The 20,959-nt window shown below is 50.1% G+C and overlaps 1 protein-coding gene across 3 annotated transcripts in view; it reads left to right on the forward strand.

Annotated features, from left to right (window-relative positions):
• Positions 1–20,959, forward strand: part of LOC142465722 (DNA polymerase alpha subunit B-like) — a 61,413-nt gene that overhangs the window by 39,411 nt on the left and 1,043 nt on the right. For 2 of the 3 annotated variants that reach the window (XM_075569951.1, XM_075569952.1), the window contains exons 15-17: positions 19,902–20,008; positions 20,261–20,323; positions 20,814–20,940. In XM_075569951.1, coding sequence (XP_075426066.1) covers positions 19,902–20,008; positions 20,261–20,323; positions 20,814–20,940 — 297 coding nt within the window. Of the gene's footprint in view, positions 1–19,901; positions 20,009–20,260; positions 20,324–20,813; positions 20,941–20,959 lie in introns of those variants that run through there. The other variant, XM_075569953.1, reaches the window with a different exon arrangement.

Raw genomic sequence — 20,959 nt, forward strand, 5'->3', positions numbered from 1 at the left:
GAGAAGCATATTGCAGAGAGAGGAGAGCTAGAACAGGAGGGAAGCATATTGCAGAGAGAGGAGAGCTAGAACAGGAGGGACGCATATTGCAGAGAGTGGAGAGCTAGAACAGGAGAGAAGCATATTGCAGAGAGAGAGGAGAGCTAGAACAGGAGGGAAGCGTATTGCAGAGAGAGGAGAGATAGAACAGGAGGGAAGCATATTGCAGAGAGAGGAGAGCTAGAACAGGAGGGAAGCATATTGCAGAGAGAGAGGAGCTAGAACAGGAGGGAAGCATATTGCAGAGAGAGGAGAGCTAGAACAGGAGGGAAGCATATTGCAGAGAGAGGAGAGCTAGAACAGGAGGGAAGCATATTGCAGAGAGAGGAGAGCTAGAACAGGAGAGAATCATATTGCAGAGAGAGGAGAGCTAGAACAGGAGGGAAGCATATTGCAGAGAGAGGAGAGCTAGAACAGGAGGGACGCATATTGCAGAGAGTGGAGAGCTAGAACAGGAGAGAAGCAAATTGCAGAGAGAGAGGAGAGCTAGAACAGGAGGGAAGCGTATTGCAGAGAGAGGAGAGATAGAACAGGAGGGAAGCATATTGCAGAGAGAGGAGAGCTAGAACAGGAGGGAAGCATATTGCAGAGAGGAGAGCTAGAACAGGAGGGAAGCATATTGCAGAGAGAGGAGAGCTAGAACAGGAGATAAGCATATTGCAGAGAGAGGAGCGCTAGAACAGGAGGGAAGCATATTGCAGAGAGAGGAGAGCTAGAACAGGAGGGAAGCATATTGCAGAGAGAGAGGAGAGCTAGAACAGGGGGGAAGCATATTGCAGAGAGAGGAGAGCTAGAACAGGAGGGAAGCATATTGCAGAGAGAGGAGAGCTAGAACAGGAGGGAAGCATATTGCAGAGAGAGAGGAGAGCTAGAACAGGAGGGAAGCATATTGCAGAGAGAGGAGCTAGAACAGGGGGGGAAGCATACTGCAGAGAGAGGAGAGCTAGAACAGGAGGGAAGCATATTGCAGAGAGAGGAGAGCTAGAACAGGAGGGAAGCATATTGCAGAGAGAGGAGAGCTAGAACAGGAGGGAAGCATATTGCAGAGAGAGGAGAGCTAGAACAGGAGAGAAGCATATTGCAGAGAGAGGAGAGCTAGAACAGGAGGGAAGCATATTGCAGAGAGAGGAGAGCTAGAACAGGAGGGACGCATATTGCAGAGAGAGGAGAGCTAGAACAGGAGAGAAGCATATTGCAGAGAGAGGAGAGCTAGAACAGGAGGGAAGCATATTGCAGAGAGAGGAGAGCTAGAACAGGAGGGACGCATATTGCAGAGAGTGGAGAGCTAGAACAGGAGAGAAGCATATTGCAGAGAGAGAGGAGAGCTAGAACAGGAGGGAAGCGTATTGCAGAGAGAGGAGAGATAGAACAGGAGGGAAGCATATTGCAGAGAGAGGAGAGCTAGAACAGGAGGGAAGCATATTGCAGAGAGAGAGGAGCTAGAACAGGAGGGAAGCATATTGCAGAGAGAGGAGAGGTAGAACAGGAGGGAAGCATATTGCAGAGAGAGGAGAGCTAGAACAGGAGGGAAGCATATTGCAGAGAGGAGAGAGCTAGAACAGGAGATAAGCATATTGCAGAGAGAGGAGAGCTAGAACAGGAGGGAAGCATATTGCAGAGAGAGGAGCTAGAACAGGAGGGAAGCATATTGCAGAGAGAGGAGAGCTAGAAGAGGAGGGAAGCATATTGCAGAGAGAGGAGCTAGAACAGGAGGGAAGCATATTGCAGAGAGAGGAGAGCTAGAACAGGAGGGAAGCATATTGCAGAGAGAGGAGAGCTAGAACAGGAGGGAAGCATATTGCAGAGAGGAGAGCTAGAACAGGAGGGAAGCATATTGCAGAGAGAGAGAGGAGAGCTAGAACAGGAGGGAAGCATATTGCAGAGAGAGAGGAGAGCTAGAACAGGAGGGAAGCATATTGCAGAGAGAGGAGAGCTAGAACAGGAGGGAAGCATATTGCAGAGAGAGAGGAGAGCTAGAACAGGAGGGAAGCATATTGCAGAGAGAGGAGAGCTAGAACAGGAGGGAAGCATATTGCAGAGAGAGGAGAGCTAGAACAGGAGGGAAGCATATTGCAGAGAGAGAGGAGAGCTAGAACAGGAGGGAAGCATATTGCAGAGAGGAGCTAGAACAGGGGGGAAGCATATTGCAGAGAGAGGAGAGCTAGAACAGGAGGGAAGCATATTGCAGAGAGAGGAGAGCTAGAACAGGAGGGAAGCATATTGCAGAGAGAGGAGAGCTAGAACAGGAGGGAAGCATATTGCAGAGAGAGGAGAGCTAGAACAGGAGGGAAGCATATTGCAGAGAGAGGAGAGCTAGAACAGGAGGGACGCATATTGCAGAGAGAGGAGAGCTAGAACAGGAGGGAAGCATATTGCAGAGAGAGGAGAGCTAGAACAGGAGGGAAGCATATTGCAGAGAGAGGAGAGCTAGAACAGGAGAGAAGCATATTGCAGAGAGAGGAGAGCTAGAACAGGAGGGAAGCATATTGCAGAGAGAGGAGAGCTAGAACAGGAGGGAAGCATATTGCAGAGAGAGGAGAGCTAGAAGAGGAGGGAAGCATATTGCAGAGAGAGAGGAGAGCTAGAACAGGAGGGAAGCATATTGCAGAGAGAGAGAGGAGCTAGAACAGGAGAGAAGCATATTGCAGAGAGGAGAGCTAGGACAGGAGGGAAGCATATTGCAGAGAGAGAGGGGAGCATATTGCAGAGAGGAGCTAGAACAGGATAGAAGCATATTGCAGAGAGGAGAGCTAGAACAGGAGGGAAGCATATTGCAGAGAGAGGAGAGCTAGAACAGGAGGGAAGCATATTGCAGAGAGAGGAGAGCTAGAACAGGAGGGACGCATATTGCAGAGAGAGAGAGGAGCTAGAACAGGAGGGAAGCATATTGCAGAGAGAGGAGAGCTAGAACAGGAGGGAAGCATATTGCAGAGAGAGGAGAGCTAGAACAGGAGGGAAGCATATTGCAGAGAGAGAGAGGAGCTAGAACAGGAGAGAAGCATATTGCAGAGAGAGGAGAGCTAGAAGAGGAGGGAAGCATATTGCAGAGAGAGAGGAGAGCTAGAACAGGAGGGAAGCATATTGCAGAGAGAGAGAGGAGCTAGAACAGGAGAGAAGCATATTGCAGAGAGGAGAGCTAGGACAGGAGGGAAGCATATTGCAGAGAGAGAGAGGAGAGCTAGAACAGGAGGGGAGCATATTGCAGAGAGGAGCTAGAACAGGATAGAAGCATATTGCAGAGAGGAGAGCTAGAACAGGAGGGAAGCATATTGCAGAGAGAGGAGAGCTAGAACAGGAGGGAAGCATATTGCAGAGAGAGGAGAGCTAGAACAGGAGGGACGCATATTGCAGAGAGAGAGAGGAGCTAGAACAGGAGGGAAGCATATTGCAGAGAGAGGAGAGCTAGAACAGGAGGGAAGCATATTGCAGAGAGAGGAGAGCTAGAACAGGAGGGAAGCATATTGCAGAGAGGGGAGCGCTAGAACAGGAGGGAAGCATATTGCAGAGAGAGGAGAGCTAGAACAGGAGGGAAGCATATTGCAGAGAGGAGAGCTAGAACAGGAGGGAAGCATATTGCAGAGAGGGGAGCGCTAGAACAGGAGGGACGCATATTGCAGAGAGAGGAGAGCTAGAACAGGAGGGAAGCATATTGCAGAGAGGAGAGCTAGAACAGGAGGGAAGCATATTGCAGAGAGAGGAGAGCTAGAACAGGAGAGACGCATATTGCAGAGAGGAGAGCTAGAACAGGAGGGAAGCATATTGCAGAGAGAGAGGAGAGCTAGAACAGGAGATAAGCATATTGCAGAGAGAGGAGAGCTAGAACAGGAGAGAAGCATATTGCAGAGAGAGGAGCGCTAGAACAGGAGATAAGCATATTGCAGAGAGAGGAGAGCTAGAAGAGGAGGGAAGCATATTGCAGAGAGAGGAGAGCTAGAACAGGAGGGAAGCATATTGCAGAGAGAGGAGCTAGAACAGGAGGGAAGCATATTGCAGAGAGAGGAGAGCTAGAACAGGAGGGAAGCATATTGCAGAGAGAGGAGAGCTAGAACAGGAGGGAAGCATATTGCAGAGAGAGGAGAGCTAGAACAGGAGGGAAGCATATTGCAGAGAGAGGAGAGCTAGAACAGGAGGGAAGCATATTGCAGAGAGAGGAGAGCTAGAACAGGGGGGAAGCATATTGCAGAGAGGGAGGAGCTAGAACAGGAGGGAAGCATATTGCAGAGAGAGAGGAGCTAGAACAGGAGGGAAGCATATTGCAGAGAGAGAGGAGCTAGAACAGTAGGGAAGCATATTGCAGAGAGAGGAGAGCTAGAACAGGAGATACGCATATTGCAGAGAGGAGAGCTAGAACAGGAGGGAAGCATATTGCAGAGAGCGGAGAGCTAGAACAGGAGGGAAGCATATTGCAGAGAGAGGAGCTAGAACAGGAGGGAAGCATATTGCAGAGAGAGGAGCGCTAGAACAGGAGAGACGCATATTGCAGAGAGGAGAGCTACAACAGGAGGGAAGCATATTGCAGAGAGAGGAGAGCTAGAACAGGAGGGAAGCATATTGCAGAGAGAGAGGAGAGCTAGAACAGGAGGGAAGCATATTGCAGAGAGGAGAGCTAGAACAGGAGGGAAGCATATTGCAGAGAGAGGAGAGCTAGAACAGGAGGGGAGCATATTGCAGAGAGAGAGGAGAGCTAGAACAGGAGGGAAGCATATTGCAGAGAGAGGAGAGCTAGAACAGGAGATACGCATATTGCAGAGAGAGAGGAGAGCTAGAACAGGAGGGAAGCATATTGCAGAGAGAGAGGAGAGCTAGAACAGGAGGGAAGCATATTGCAGAGAGAGGAGAGCTAGAACAGGAGGGAAGCATATTGCAGAGAGAGAGGAGAGCTAGAACAGGAGGGAAGCATATTGCAGAGAGAGAGGAGCTAGAACAGGAGGGAAGCATATTGCAGAGAGAGGAGCTAGAACAGGAGGGAAGCATATTGCAGAGAGAGAGAGGAGAGCTAGAACAGGAGGGAAGCATATTGCAGAGAGAGAGGAGAGCTAGAACAGGAGAGAAGCATATTGCAGAGAGAGGAGAGCTAGAACAGGATAGAAGCATATTGCAGAGAGGAGCGCTAGAACAGGAGGGAAGCATATTGCAGAGAGAGGAGAGCTAGAACAGGAGGGAAGCATATTGCAGAGAGAGAGAGGAGCTAGAACAGGAGAGAAGCATATTGCAGAGAGAGGAGAGCTAGAAGAGGAGGGAAGCATATTGCAGAGAGAGGAGAGCTAGAACAGGAGGGAAGCATATTGCAGAGAGAGAGGAGCTAGAACAGGAGAGAAGCATATTGCAGAGAGGAGAGCTAGGACAGGAGGGAAGCATATTGCAGAGAGAGAGGAGAGCTAGAACAGGAGGGGAGCTAGAACAGGATAGAAGCATATTGCAGAGAGGAGAGCTAGAACAGGAGGGAAGCATATTGCAGAGAGAGGAGAGCTAGAACAGGAGGGAAGCATATTGCAGAGAGAGGAGAGCTAGAACAGGAGGGAAGCATATTGCAGAGAGAGAGAGGAGCTAGAACAGGAGGGAAGCATATTGCAGAGAGAGGAGAGCTAGAACAGGAGGGAAGCATATTGCAGAGAGAGGAGAGCTAGAACAGGAGGGAAGCATATTGCAGAGAGGGGAGCGCTAGAACAGGAGGGAAGCATATTGCAGAGAGAGGAGAGCTAGAACAGGAGGGAAGCATATTGCAGAGAGGAGAGCTAGAACAGGAGGGAAGCATATTGCAGAGAGGGGAGCGCTAGAACAGGAGGGACGCATATTGCAGAGAGAGGAGAGCTAGAACAGGAGGGAAGCATATTGCAGAGAGGAGAGCTAGAACAGGAGGGAAGCATATTGCAGAGAGAGGAGAGCTAGAACAGGAGAGACGCATATTGCAGAGAGGAGAGCTAGAACAGGAGGGAAGCATATTGCAGAGAGAGAGGAGAGCTAGAACAGGAGATAAGCATATTGCAGAGAGAGGAGAGCTAGAACAGGAGATAAGCATATTGCAGAGAGAGGAGCGCTAGAACAGGAGATAAGCATATTGCAGAGAGAGGAGAGCTAGAAGAGGAGGGAAGCATATTGCAGAGAGAGGAGAGCTAGAACAGGAGGGAAGCATATTGCAGAGAGAGGAGCTAGAACAGGAGGGAAGCATATTGCAGAGAGAGGAGAGCTAGAACAGGAGGGAAGCATATTGCAGAGAGAGGAAAGCTAGAACAGGAGGGAAGCATATTGCAGAGAGAGGAGAGCTAGAACAGGAGGGAAGCATATTGCAGAGAGGAGAGCTAGAACAGGGGGAAGCATATTGCAGAGAGAGAGGAGCTAGAACAGGAGGGAAGCATATTGCAGAGAGAGAGGAGCTAGAACAGGAGGGAAGCATATTGCAGAGAGAGAGGAGCTAGAACAGGAGGGAAGCATATTGCAGAGAGAGGAGAGCTAGAACAGGAGATACGCATATTGCAGAGAGGAGAGCTAGAACAGGAGGGAAGCATATTGCAGAGAGAGGAGAGCTAGAACAGGAGGGAAGCATATTGCAGAGAGAGGAGCTAGAACAGGAGGGAAGAATATTGCAGAGAGAGGAGCGCTAGAACAGGAGAGACGCATATTGCAGAGAGGAGAGCTACAACAGGAGGGAAGCATATTGCAGAGAGAGGGGAGCTAGAACAGGAGGGAAGCATATTGCAGAGAGAGAGGAGAGCTAGAACAGGAGGGAAGCATATTGCAGAGAGGAGAGCTAGAACAGGAGGGAAGCATATTGCAGAGAGAGGAGAGCTAGAACAGGAGGGGAGCATATTGCAGAGAGAGAGGAGAGCTAGAACAGGAGGGAAGCATATTGCAGAGAGAGGAGAGCTAGAACAGGAGGGAAGCATATTGCAGAGAGGAGAGCTAGAAGAGGAGGGAAGCATATCGCAGAGAGAGGAGAGCTAGAACAGGAGGGAAGCATATTGCAGAGAGAGAGGAGAGCTAGAACAGGAGGGAAGCATATTGCAGAGAGAGAGGAGAGCTAGAACAGGAGGGAAGCATATTGCAGAGAGAGGAGAGCTAGAACAGGAGGGAAGCATATTGCAGAGAGAGGAGCGCTAGAACAGGAGAGACGCATATTGCAGAGAGGAGAGCTAGAACAGGAGATAAGCATATTGCAGAGAGAGAGGAGAGCTAGAACAGGAGGGAAGCATATTGCAGAGAGAGGAGAGTTAGAACAGGAGGGAAGCATATTGCAGAGAGAGGAGAGCTAGAACAGGAGGGAAGCATATTGCAGAGAGAGGAGAGCTAGAACAGGAGGGAAGCATATTGCAGAGAGGAGAGCTAGAACAGGAGGGAAGCATATTGCAGAGAGAGGAGCGCTAGAACAGGAGGGAAGCATATTGCAGAGAGAGGAGAGCTAGAACAGGAGGGAAGCATATTGCAGAGAGGAGAGCTAGAACAGGAGGGAAGCAAATTGCAGAGAGAGGAGCGCTAGAACAGGAGAGACGCATATTGCAGAGAGGAGAGCTAGAACAGGAGATAAGCATATTGCAGAGAGAGGAGAGCTAGAACAGGAGGGAAGCATATTGCAGAGAGAGGAGAGTTAGAACAGGAGGGAAGCATATTGCAGAGAGAGGAGAGCTAGAACAGGAGGGAAGCATATTGCAGAGAGAGGAGAGCTAGAACAGGAGGGAAGCATATTGCAGAGAGAGGAGAGCTAGAACAGAAGGGAAGCATATTGCAGAGAGGAGAGCTAGAAGAGGAGGGAAGCATATCGCAGAGAGAGGAGAGCTAGAACAGGAGGGAAGCATATTGCAGAGAGAGGAGAGCTAGAACAGGAGGGAAGCATATTGCAGAGAGAGGAGAGCTAGAACAGGAGGGAAGCATATTGCAGAGAGGAGAGCTAGAAGAGGAGGGAAGCATATCGCAGAGAGAGGAGAGCTAGAACAGGAGGGAAGCATATTGCAGAGAGAGGAGAGCTAGAACAGGAGGGAAGCATATTGCAGAGAGAGAGGAGAGATAGAACAGGAGGGGAGCATATTGCAGAGAGAGGAGAGCTAGAACAGGGGGGAAGCATATTGCAGAGAGAGGAGCGCTAGAACAGGAGGGAAGCATATTGCAAAGAGAGGAGCGCTAGAACAGGAGAGACGCATATGGCAGAGAGGAGAGCTAGAACATGAGATAAGCATATTGCAGAGAGAGAGGAGAGCTAGAACAGAAGGGAAGCATATTGCAGAGAGAGGAGAGCTAGAACAGGAGGGAAGCATATTGCAGAGAGAGGAGAGCTAGAACAGGAGGGAAGCATATTGCAGAGAGAGGAGAGCTAGAACAGGAGAGAAGCATATTGCAGAGAGAGGAGCGCTAGAACAGGAGGGAAGCATATTGCAGAGAGAGGAGAGCTAGAACAGGAGGGAAGCATATTGCAGAGAGAGAGGAGAGATAGAACAGGAGGGGAGCATATTGCAGAGAGAGGAGAGCTAGAACAGGGGGGAAGCATATTGCAGAGAGAGGAGCGCTAGAACAGGAGGGAAGCATATTGCAGAGAGAGGAGCGCTAGAACAGGAGAGACGCATATGGCAGAGAGGAGAGCTAGAACATGAGATAAGCATATTGCAGAGAGAGAGGAGAGCTAGAACAGGAGGGAAGCATATTGCAGAGAGAGGAGAGCTAGAACAGGAGGGAAGCATATTGCAGAGAGAGGAGAGCTAGAACAGGAGGGAAGCATATTGCAGAGAGAGGAGAGCTAGAACAGGAGAGAAGCATATTGCAGAGAGAGGAGCGCTAGAACAGGAGGGAAGCATATTGCAGAGAGAGGAGAGCTAGAACAGGAGGGAAGCATATTGCAGAGAGAGGAGCGCTAGAACAGGAGGGAAGCATATTGCAGAGAGGAGAGCTAGAACAGGAGGGACGCATATTGCAGAGAGGAGAGCTAGAACAGGAGAGACGCATATTGCAGAGAGGAGAGCTAGAACAGGAGAGAAGCATATTGCAGAGAGAGAGGAGAGCTAGAACAGGAGAGACGCATATTGCAGAGAGGAGAGCTAGAACAGGAGAGAAGCATATTGCAGAGAGAGGAGCGCTAGAACAGGAGGGAAGCATATTGCAGAGAGAGAGGAGAGCTAGAACAGGAGAGAAGCATATTGCAGAGAGAGGAGAGCTAGAACAGGAGGGAAGCATATTGCAGAGAGGAGAGCTAGAACAGGAGAGAAGCATATTGCAGAGGGGAGAGCTAGAACAGGAGAGACGCATATTGCAGAGAGGAGAGCTAGAACAGGAGAGAAGCATATTGCAGAGAGAGGAGCGCTAGAACAGGAGGGAAGCATATTGCAGAGAGAGGAGCGCTAGAACAGGAGGGAAGCATATTGCAGAGAGAGGAGAGCTAGAACAGGAGGGAAGCATATTGCAGAGAGGAGAGCTAGAACAGGAGGGAAGCATATTGCAGAGAGAGGAGAGCTAGAACAGGAGGGAAGCATATTGCAGAGAGAGAGGAGCTAGAACAGGAGGGAAGCATATTGCAGAGAGGAGAGCTAGAACAGGAGAGAAGCATATTGCAGAGAGGAGAGCTAGAAGAGGAGGGAAGCATATCGCAGAGAGAGGAGAGCTAGAACAGGAGGGAAGCATATTGCAGAGAGAGGAGAGCTAGAACAGGAGGGACGCATATTGCAGAGAGAGGAGAGCTAGAACAGGAGAGAAGCATATTGCAGAGAGGAGAGCTAGAACAGGAGGGAAGCGTATTGCAGAGAGAGGAGAGATAGAACAGGAGGGAAGCATATTGCAGAGAGAGGAGAGCTAGAACAGGAGGGAAGCATATTGCAGAGAGAGGAGAGCTAGAACAGGAGGGAAGCATATTGCAGAGAGAGGAGAGCTAGAACAGGAGGGAAGCATATTGCAGAGAGAGGAGAGCTAGAACAGGAGGGAAGCATATTGCAGAGAGAGGAGAGCTAGAACAGGAGGGAAGCATATTGCAGAGAGAGGAGAGCTAGAACAGGAGGGAAGCATATTGCAGAGAGGAGAGCTAGAACAGGAGGGAAGCATATTGCAGAGAGAGGAGAGCTAGAACAGGAGATAAGCATATTGCAGAGAGAGGAGCGCTAGAACAGGAGGGAAGCATATTGCAGAGAGAGGAGAGCTAGAACAGGAGGGAAGCATATTGCAGAGAGAGAGGAGAGCTAGAACAGGGGGGGAAGCATATTGCAGAGAGAGGAGAGCTAGAACAGGAGGGAAGCATATTGCAGAGAGAGGAGAGCTAGAACAGGAGGGAAGCATATTGCAGAGAGAGAGGAGAGCTAGAACAGGAGGGAAGCATATTGCAGAGAGAGGAGCTAGAACAGGGGGGGAAGCATACTGCAGAGAGAGGAGAGCTAGAACAGGAGGGAAGCATATTGCAGAGAGAGGAGAGCTAGAACAGGAGGGAAGCATATTGCAGAGAGAGGAGAGCTAGAACAGGAGGGAAGCATATTGCAGAGAGAGGAGAGCTAGAACAGGAGAGAAGCATATTGCAGAGAGAGGAGAGCTAGAACAGGAGGGAAGCATATTGCAGAGAGAGGAGAGCTAGAACAGGAGGGACGCATATTGCAGAGAGTGGAGAGCTAGAACAGGAGAGAAGCATATTGCAGAGAGAGAGGAGAGCTAGAACAGGAGGGAAGCGTATTGCAGAGAGAGGAGAGATAGAACAGGAGGGAAGCATATTGCAGAGAGAGGAGAGCTAGAACAGGAGGGAAGCGTATTGCAGAGAGAGGAGAGCTAGAACAGGAGGGAAGCATATTGCAGAGAGAGGAGAGCTAGAACAGGAGGGAAGCATATTGCAGAGAGGAGAGCTAGAACAGGAGGGAAGCATATTGCAGAGAGAGGAGAGCTAGAACAGGAGATAAGCATATTGCAGAGAGAGGAGCGCTAGAACAGGAGGGAAGCATATTGCAGAGAGAGGAGAGCTAGAACAGGAGGGAAGCATATTGCAGAGAGAGAGGAGAGCTAGAACAGGGGGGGAAGCATATTGCAGAGAGAGGAGAGCTAGAACAGGAGGGAAGCATATTGCAGAGAGAGGAGAGCTAGAACAGGAGGGAAGCATATTGCAGAGAGAGAGGAGAGCTAGAACAGGAGGGAAGCATATTGCAGAGAGAGGAGCTAGAACAGGGGGGAAGCATACTGCAGAGAGAGGAGAGCTAGAACAGGAGGGAAGCATATTGCAGAGAGAGGAGAGCTAGAACAGGAGGGAAGCATATTGCAGAGAGAGGAGAGCTAGAACAGGAGGGAAGCATATTGCAGAGAGAGGAGAGCTAGAACAGGAGAGAAGCATATTGCAGAGAGAGGAGAGCTAGAACAGGAGGGAAGCATATTGCAGAGAGAGGAGAGCTAGAACAGGAGGGACGCATATTGCAGAGAGTGGAGAGCTAGAACAGGAGAGAAGCATATTGCAGAGAGAGAGGAGAGCTAGAACAGGAGGGAAGCGTATTGCAGAGAGAGGAGAGATAGAACAGGAGGGAAGCATATTGCAGAGAGAGGAGAGCTAGAACAGGAGGGAAGCATATTGCAGAGAGAGAGGAGCTAGAACAGGAGGGAAGCATATTGCAGAGAGAGGAGAGCTAGAACAGGAGGGAAGCATATTGCAGAGAGAGGAGAGCTAGAACAGGAGGGAAGCGTATTGCAGAGAGAGGAGAGCTAGAACAGGAGGGAAGCATATTGCAGAGAGAGGAGAGCTAGAACAGGAGGGAAGCATATTGCAGAGAGGAGAGCTAGAACAGGAGGGAAGCATATTGCAGAGAGAGGAGAGCTAGAACAGGAGATAAGCATATTGCAGAGAGAGGAGCGCTAGAACAGGAGGGAAGCATATTGCAGAGAGAGGAGAGCTAGAACAGGAGGGAAGCATATTGCAGAGAGAGAGGAGAGCTAGAACGGGGGGGAAGCATATTGCAGAGAGAGGAGAGCTAGAACAGGAGGGAAGCGTATTGCAGAGAGAGGAGAGATAGAACAGGAGGGAAGCATATTGCAGAGAGAGGAGAGCTAGAACAGGAGGGAAGCATATTGCAGAGAGAGAGGAGCTAGAACAGGAGGGAAGCATATTGCAGAGAGAGGAGAGCTAGAACAGGAGGGAAGCATATTGCAGAGAGAGGAGAGCTAGAACAGGAGGGAAGCATATTGCAGAGAGAGGAGAGCTAGAACAGGAGAGAAGCATATTGCAGAGAGAGGAGAGCTAGAACAGGAGGGAAGCATATTGCAGAGAGAGGAGAGCTAGAACAGGAGGGACGCATATTGCAGAGAGTGGAGAGCTAGAACAGGAGAGAAGCATATTGCAGAGAGAGAGGATAGCTAGAACAGGAGGGAAGCGTATTGCAGAGAGAGGAGAGATAGAACAGGAGGGAAGCATATTGCAGAGAGAGGAGAGCTAGAACAGGAGGGAAGCATATTGCAGAGAGGAGAGCTAGAACAGGAGGGAAGCATATTGCAGAGAGAGGAGAGCTAGAACAGGAGATAAGCATATTGCAGAGAGAGGAGCGCTAGAACAGGAGGGAAGCATATTGCAGAGAGAGGAGAGCTAGAACAGGAGGGAAGCATATTGCAGAGAGAGAGGAGAGCTAGAACAGGGGGGGAAGCATATTGCAGAGAGAGGAGAGCTAGAACAGGAGGGAAGCATATTGCAGAGAGAGGAGAGCTAGAACAGGAGGGAAGCATATTGCAGAGAGAGAGGAGAGCTAGAACAGGAGGGAAGCATATTGCAGAGAGAGGAGCTAGAACAGGGGGGAAGCATACTGCAGAGAGAGGAGAGCTAGAACAGGAGGGAAGCATATTGCAGAGAGAGGAGAGCTAGAACAGGAGGGAAGCATATTGCAGAGAGAGGAGAGCTAGAACAGGAGGGAAGCATATTGCAGAGAGAGGAGAGCTAGAACAGGAGAGAAGCATATTGCAGAGAGAGGAGAGCTAGAACAGGAGGGAAGCATATTGCAGAGAGAGGAGAGCTAGAACAGGAGGGACGCATATTGCAGAGAGAGGAGAGCTAGAACAGGAGAGAAGCATATTGCAGAGAGAGGAGAGCTAGAACAGGAGGGAAGCATATTGCAGAGAGAGGAGAGCTAGAACAGGAGGGACGCATATTGCAGAGAGTGGAGAGCTAGAACAGGAGAGAAGCATATTGCAGAGAGAGAGGAGAGCTAGAACAGGAGGGAAGCGTATTGCAGAGAGAGGAGAGATAGAACAGGAGGGAAGCATATTGCAGAGAGAGGAGAGCTAGAACAGGAGGGAAGCATATTGCAGAGAGAGAGGAGCTAGAACAGGAGGGAAGCATATTGCAGAGAGAGGAGAGGTAGAACAGGAGGGAAGCATATTGCAGAGAGAGGAGAGCTAGAACAGGAGGGAAGCATATTGCAGAGAGGAGAGAGCTAGAACAGGAGATAAGCATATTGCAGAGAGAGGAGAGCTAGAACAGGAGGGAAGCATATTGCAGAGAGAGGAGCTAGAACAGGAGGGAAGCATATTGCAGAGAGAGGAGAGCTAGAAGAGGAGGGAAGCATATTGCAGAGAGAGGAGCTAGAACAGGAGGGAAGCATATTGCAGAGAGAGGAGAGCTAGAACAGGAGGGAAGCATATTGCAGAGAGAGGAGAGCTAGAACAGGAGGGAAGCATATTGCAGAGAGGAGAGCTAGAACAGGAGGGAAGCATATTGCAGAGAGAGAGAGGAGAGCTAGAACAGGAGGGAAGCATATTGCAGAGAGAGAGGAGAGCTAGAACAGGAGGGAAGCATATTGCAGAGAGAGGAGAGCTAGAACAGGAGGGAAGCATATTGCAGAGAGAGAGGAGAGCTAGAACAGGAGGGAAGCATATTGCAGAGAGAGGAGAGCTAGAACAGGAGGGAAGCATATTGCAGAGAGAGGAGAGCTAGAACAGGAGGGAAGCATATTGCAGAGAGAGAGGAGAGCTAGAACAGGAGGGAAGCATATTGCAGAGAGGAGCTAGAACAGGGGGGAAGCATATTGCAGAGAGAGGAGAGCTAGAACAGGAGGGAAGCATATTGCAGAGAGAGGAGAGCTAGAACAGGAGGGAAGCATATTGCAGAGAGAGGAGAGCTAGAACAGGAGGGAAGCATATTGCAGAGAGAGGAGAGCTAGAACAGGAGGGAAGCATATTGCAGAGAGAGGAGAGCTAGAACAGGAGGGACGCATATTGCAGAGAGAGGAGAGCTAGAACAGGAGGGAAGCATATTGCAGAGAGAGGAGAGCTAGAACAGGAGGGAAGCATATTGCAGAGAGAGGAGAGCTAGAACAGGAGAGAAGCATATTGCAGAGAGAGGAGAGCTAGAACAGGAGGGAAGCATATTGCAGAGAGAGGAGAGCTAGAACAGGAGGGAAGCATATTGCAGAGAGAGAGGAGAGCTAGAACAGGAGGGAAGCATATTGCAGAGAGGAGCTAGAACAGGGGGGAAGCATATTGCAGAGAGAGGAGAGCTAGAACAGGAGGGAAGCATATTGCAGAGAGGAGAGCTAGAACAGGAGGGAAGCATATTGCAGAGAGAGGAGAGCTAGAACAGGAGATAAGCATATTGCAGAGAGAGGAGCGCTAGAACAGGAGGGAAGCATATTGCAGAGAGAGGAGAGCTAGAACAGGAGGGAAGCATATTGCAGAGAGAGAGGAGAGCTAGAACAGGGGGGAAGCATATTGCAGAGAGAGGAGAGCTAGAACAGGAGGGAAGCATATTGCAGAGAGAGGAGAGCTAGAACAGGAGGGAAGCATATTGCAGAGAGAGAGGAGAGCTAGAACAGGAGGGAAGCATATTGCAGAGAGAGGAGCTAGAACAGGGGGGGAAGCATACTGCAGAGAGAGGAGAGCTAGAACAGGAGGGAAGCATATTGCAGAGAGAGGAGAGCTAGAACAGGAGGGAAGCATATTGCAGAGAGAGGAGAGCTAGAACAGGAGGGAAGCATATTGCAGAGAGAGGAGAGCTAGAACAGGAGAGAAGCATATTGCAGAGAGAGGAGAGCTAGAACAGGAGGGAAGCATATTGCAGAGAGAGGAGAGCTAGAACAGGAGGGACGCATATTGCAGAGAGTGGAGAGCTAGAACAGGAGAGAAGCATATTGCAGAGAGAGAGGAGAGCTAGAACAGGAGGGAAGCGTATTGCAGAGAGAGGAGAGATAGAACAGGAGGGAAGCATATTGCAGAGAGAGGAGAGCTAGAACAGGAGGGAAGCATATTGCAGAGAGAGAGGAGCTAGAACAGGAGGGAAGCATATTGCAGAGAGAGGAGAGCTAGAACAGGAGGGAAGCATATTGCAGAGAGAGGAGAGCTAGAACAGGAGGGAAGCGTATTGCAGAGAGAGGAGAGCTAGAACAGGAGGGAAGCATATTGCAGAGAGAGGAGAGCTAGAACAGGAGGGAAGCATATTGCAGAGAGGAGAGCTAGAACAGGAGGGAAGCATATTGCAGAGAGAGGAGAGCTAGAACAGGAGATAAGCATATTGCAGAGAGAGGAGCGCTAGAACAGGAGGGAAGCATATTGCAGAGAGAGGAGAGCTAGAACAGGAGGGAAGCATATTGCAGAGAGAGAGGAGAGCTAGAACAGGGGGGGAAGCATATTGCAGAGAGAGGAGAGCTAGAACAGGAGGGAAGCATATTGCAGAGAGAGGAGAGCTAGAACAGGAGGGAAGCATATTGCAGAGAGAGAGGAGAGCTAGAACAGGAGGGAAGCATATTGCAGAGAGAGGAGCTAGAACAGGGGGGGAAGCATACTGCAGAGAGAGGAGAGCTAGAACAGGAGGGAAGCATATTGCAGAGAGAGGAGAGCTAGAACAGGAGGGAAGCATATTGCAGAGAGAGGAGAGCTAGAACAGGAGGGAAGCATATTGCAGAGAGAGGAGAGCTAGAACAGGAGAGAAGCATATTGCAGAGAGAGGAGAGCTAGAACAGGAGGGAAGCATATTGCAGAGAGAGGAGAGCTAGAACAGGAGGGACGCATATTGCAGAGAGTGGAGAGCTAGAACAGGAGAGAAGCATATTGCAGAGAGAGAGGAGAGCTAGAACAGGAGGGAAGCGTATTGCAGAGAGAGGAGAGATAGAACAGGAGGGAAGCATATTGCAGAGAGAGGAGAGCTAGAACAGGAGGGAAGCATATTGCAGAGAGAGAGGAGCTAGAACAGGAGGGAAGCATATTGCAGAGAGAGGAGAGCTAGAACAGGAGGGAAGCATATTGCAGAGAGAGGAGAGCTAGAACAGGAGGGAAGCATATTGCAGAGAGAGGAGAGCTAGAACAGGAGAGAAGCATATTGCAGAGAGAGGAGAGCTAGAACAGGAGGGAAGCATATTGCAGAGAGAGGAGAGCTAGAACAGGAGGGACGCATATTGCAGAGAGTGGAGAGCTAGAACAGGAGAGAAGCATATTGCAGAGAGAGAGGAGAGCTAGAACAGGAGGGAAGCGTATTGCAGAGAGAGGAGAGATAGAACAGGAGGGAAGCATATTGCAGAGAGAGGAGAGCTAGAACAGGAGGGAAGCATATTGCAGAGAGGAGAGCTAGAACAAGAGGGAAGCATATTGCAGAGAGAGGAGAGCTAGAACAGGAGATAAGCATATTGCAGAGAGAGGAGCGCTAGAACAGGAGGGAAGCATATTGCAGAGAGAGGAGAGCTAGAACAGGAGGGAAGCATATTGCAGAGAGAGAGGAGAGCTAGAACAGGGGGGGAAGCATATTGCAGAGAGAGGAGAGCTAGAACAGGAGGGAAGCATATTGCAGAGAGAGGAGAGCTAGAACAGGAGGGAAGCATATTGCAGAGAGAGAGGAGAGCTAGAACAGGAGGGAAGCATATTGCAGAGAGAGGAGCTAGAACAGGGGGGAAGCATACTGCAGAGAGAGGAGAGCTAGAACAGGAGGGAAGCATATTGCAGAGAGAGGAGAGCTAGAACAGGAGGGAAGCATATTGCAGAGAGAGGAGAGCTAGAACAGGAGGGAAGCATATTGCAGAGAGAGGAGAGCTAGAACAGGAGAGAAGCATATTGCAGAGAGAGGAGAGCTAGAACAGGAGGGAAGCATATTGCAGAGAGAGGAGAGCTAGAACAGGAGGGACGCATATTGCAGAGAGAGGAGAGCTAGAACAGGAGAGAAGCATATTGCAGAGAGAGGAGAGCTAGAACAGGAGGGAAGCATATTGCAGAGAGAGGAGAGCTAGAACAGGAGGGACGCATATTGCAGAGAGTGGAGAGCTAGAACAGGAGAGAAGCATATTGCAGAGAGAGAGGAGAGCTAGAACAGGAGGGAAGCGTATTGCAGAGAGAGGAGAGATAGAACAGGAGGGAAGCATATTGCAGAGAGAGGAGAGCTAGAACAGGAGGGAAGCATATTGCAGAGAGAGAGGAGCTAGAACAGGAGGGAAGCATATTGCAGAGAGAGGAGAGGTAGAACAGGAGGGAAGCATATTGCAGAGAGAGGAGAGCTAGAACAGGAGGGAAGCATATTGCAGAGAGGAGAGAGCTAGAACAGGAGATAAGCATATTGCAGAGAGAGGAGAGCTAGAACAGGAGGGAAGCATATTGCAGAGAGAGGAGCTAGAACAGGAGGGAAGCATATTGCAGAGAGAGGAGAGCTAGAAGAGGAGGGAAGCATATTGCAGAGAGAGGAGCTAGAACAGGAGGGAAGCATATTGCAGAGAGAGGAGAGCTAGAACAGGAGGGAAGCATATTGCAGAGAGAGGAGAGCTAGAACAGGAGAGAAGCATATTGCAGAGAGGAGAGCTAGAACAGGAGGGAAGCATATTGCAGAGAGAGAGAGGAGAGCTAGAACAGGAGGGAAGCATATTGCAGAGAGAGAGGAGAGCTAGAACAGGAGGGAAGCATATTGCAGAGAGAGGAGAGCTAGAACAGGAGGGAAGCATATTGCAGAGAGAGAGGAGAGCTAGAACAGGAGGGAAGCATATTGCAGAGAGAGGAGAGCTAGAACAGGAGGGAAGCATATTGCAGAGAGAGGAGAGCTAGAACAGGAGGGAAGCATATTGCAGAGAGAGAGGAGAGCTAGAACAGGAGGGAAGCATATTGCAGAGAGGAGCTAGAACAGGGGGGAAGCATATTGCAGAGATAGGAGAGCTAGAACAGGAGGGAAGCATATTGCAGAGAGAGGAGAGCTAGAACAGGAGGGAAGCATATTGCAGAGAGAGGAGAGCTAGAACAGGAGGGAAGCATATTGCAGAGAGAGGAGAGCTAGAACAGGAGGGAAGCATATTGCAGAGAGAGGAGAGCTAGAACAGGAGGGACGCATATTGCAGAGAGAGGAGAGCTAGAACAGGAGAGAAGCATATTGCAGAGAGAGAGGAGAGCTAGAACAGGAGGGAAGCATATTGCAGAGAGGAGCTAGAACAGGAGGGAAGCATATTGCAGAGAGAGAGGAGAGCTAGAACAGGAGGGAAGCATATTGCAGAGAGGAGCGCTAGAACAAAAGAGAAGCATATTGCAGAGAGAGGAGAGCTAGAACAGGAGGGAAGCATATTGCAGAGAGAGGAGAGCTAGAACAGGAGGGAAGCATATTGCAGAGAGGAGCTAGAACAGGAGAGAAGCATTGCAGAGAGAGGAGAGCGAGAACAGGAGGGGAGCATATTGCAGAGAGAGGAGAGCTAGAACAGGAGAGAAGCATATTGCAGAGAGAGAGGAGAGCTAGAACAGGAGGGAAGCATATTGCAGAGAGAGAGGAGAGCTAGAACAGGAGGGAAGCATATTGCAGAGAGAGAGGAGAGCTAGAACAGGAGAGAAGCATATTGCAGAGAGAGAGGAGAGCTAGAACAGGGGGGAAGCATATTGCAGAGAGGAGAGCTAGAACAGGAGGGAAGCATATTGCAGAGAGAGGAGAGCTAGAACAGGGGGGAAGCATATTGCAGAGAGGAGAGAGCTAGAACGGGAGGGAAGCATATTGCAGAGAGGAGAGAGCTAGAACGGGAGGGAAGCATATTGCAGAGAGGAGAGCTAGAACAGGAGGGAAGCATATTGCAGAGAGGAGAGCTAGAACAGGGGGGAAGCATATTGCAGAGAGGAGAGAGCTAGAACTGGGGTGAAGCATATTGCAGAGAGAGGGGAGCTAGAACGGGAGGGAAGCATATTGCAGAGAGGAGAGCTAGAACTGGGGTGAAGCATACTGGAGGGAGAGGGGGGGGAAAGAGACTAGAACACAAGGTCGTTCTCTGAAGCTGGAGGGGGCGGGATAAGGGGAGATGTGAGTTCACGTAAAGGGTGGTGGATTTGTGGAATAGCCGCCCAGCAGAGGTGGTACGGGTAATACAGTAAGGGCATTGAGATATGCGTGGGATAGACATCCGGCTGTGCTAAATGCGAAAGGAAGCCAAGGATGGATGAGTCTCAGATCATCTTTGCTGGGTCTTGGTGAACTTTGTAACTTTGCCAAGAGCCACCGTATAAGGCTACGATTCTACCAGGTGCCGCTGGGCGGCAGCGTGATCTGGTGACGTCATCCTCTCGCTACTACCGAGCGGCATCTGAACGAGGAGACAGGGCGGCGTGGCCGTGGGCGGTTCGCCCTCATTGGCTGAACCGCTCACGTGCCGCGCCCGTCGCCTCCCAAAAACAAATTCTCATGTCTCCTCTCCAGCCTGCCGCCCGGCGCGCACGTCGCGTGTCTTATGTTTACTTGAATTTCAGCAGTTTGTTTTTGAGCCGCGCGACGCCGCCGGCGTTTTTTTGGTATAATCACGGCCTAACCTAGCACCAATCCCTGCAACGGATCAAGTTAAACTTCTGTTCAAATGTAGAAAGTGCCACGGAAGACCACGTTTCATGCCGACGTGATTCCAGGGCTGGGAATGGTATGCGCGTTTTCTGATGCTGCACTCTGGGAACGCCGCATACAACCACCCAAAATGCCACTTATTCTCCATCTTCTTATCTCCCTTGCTTTCCATCTCCAGCGAGTCCACTTTGTCACGGACCCCTGCACCTTGTCTGTCTGCGGCGTGATTCTTGGGTTGACCTCCACAGACCTGCTCTTTCACATGGGGGCAGAGGAAATCAGCAGGTACCCATTAACCAAATCACCGTCACTAGGTCACTTTGTTTCTACGTGGGACTGACCCTTTAACCCATTAACCACGGTACTGTCATTGGGTCACTATGGAGAGACCGATATGGGGCATCGCACTGAGCTTACCAAGGTCCTATTTTGAGAGGGGAACTAAATGTGTAAATGTAGCCTGATTTTATTGTTCTCCCCCTCCCCTTCGTTTGAGATGAATCTGTTATTTCACTTGTTACCTTTGGAATTTCACAGTGGCTCTGCGGGGTCCCCAGATCGATTTAGCCGGATCCTCCGACACATACTGACACAGCGGAGGTGAGTGAAATCAGATCCTGGGCAGGGATAAAGACTAAACGGTTGCCTCTGCAGGTAGTGGGACGTAACTGACCTGACCTGTTGGTAGCTCTTGACGAATGGAGTTTGCGACCTCCTGGTCTAGAATTCCCTTTCCCTCTGCAGTACCGTAAACAGGGAGTTGTCGGGAATGGAGATGTGTGTATACAACACAGGCTAATATTCTCTCTGCCGTTCTCTGTGCAGCTAGTAGGAGGGAACAGAGATGAGGTGACAACCAACAGGCCCTCTGCAGTTTGCTTTGCAGGTAGTGGGATTGAGCAAAGGAGTGTTCTCTTGTCAGTTTCCAGGGATGAGAGTGTGAGGGACAGTTAAAGGGACTAAGGTACTAATTAGCATTCTTTCTGCAGCTTCCTGTGCAGGTAGTGGGAGGCAATACTATATTAGCATAGATGCCCCCCATATTCCTCCCTGGCACTCTAACAGTGTTTCCCCTTTCTCTCACCCATAGTTACTACCCTCTGTACCCACCCAGCGAGGAGATAAACATTGACTATGAGAGCTTCTATAACTATGCAGTTATGAACGTCACGCCGGACATCTTTATAGTACCTTCTGAGCTACGATATTTCATTAAGGTAAGCCTCATCATCCCAC

Source organism: Ascaphus truei, chromosome 14 (assembly GCF_040206685.1).
Source record: "Ascaphus truei isolate aAscTru1 chromosome 14, aAscTru1.hap1, whole genome shotgun sequence".
Classification (NCBI taxonomy): domain Eukaryota; kingdom Metazoa; phylum Chordata; class Amphibia; order Anura; family Ascaphidae; genus Ascaphus; species Ascaphus truei.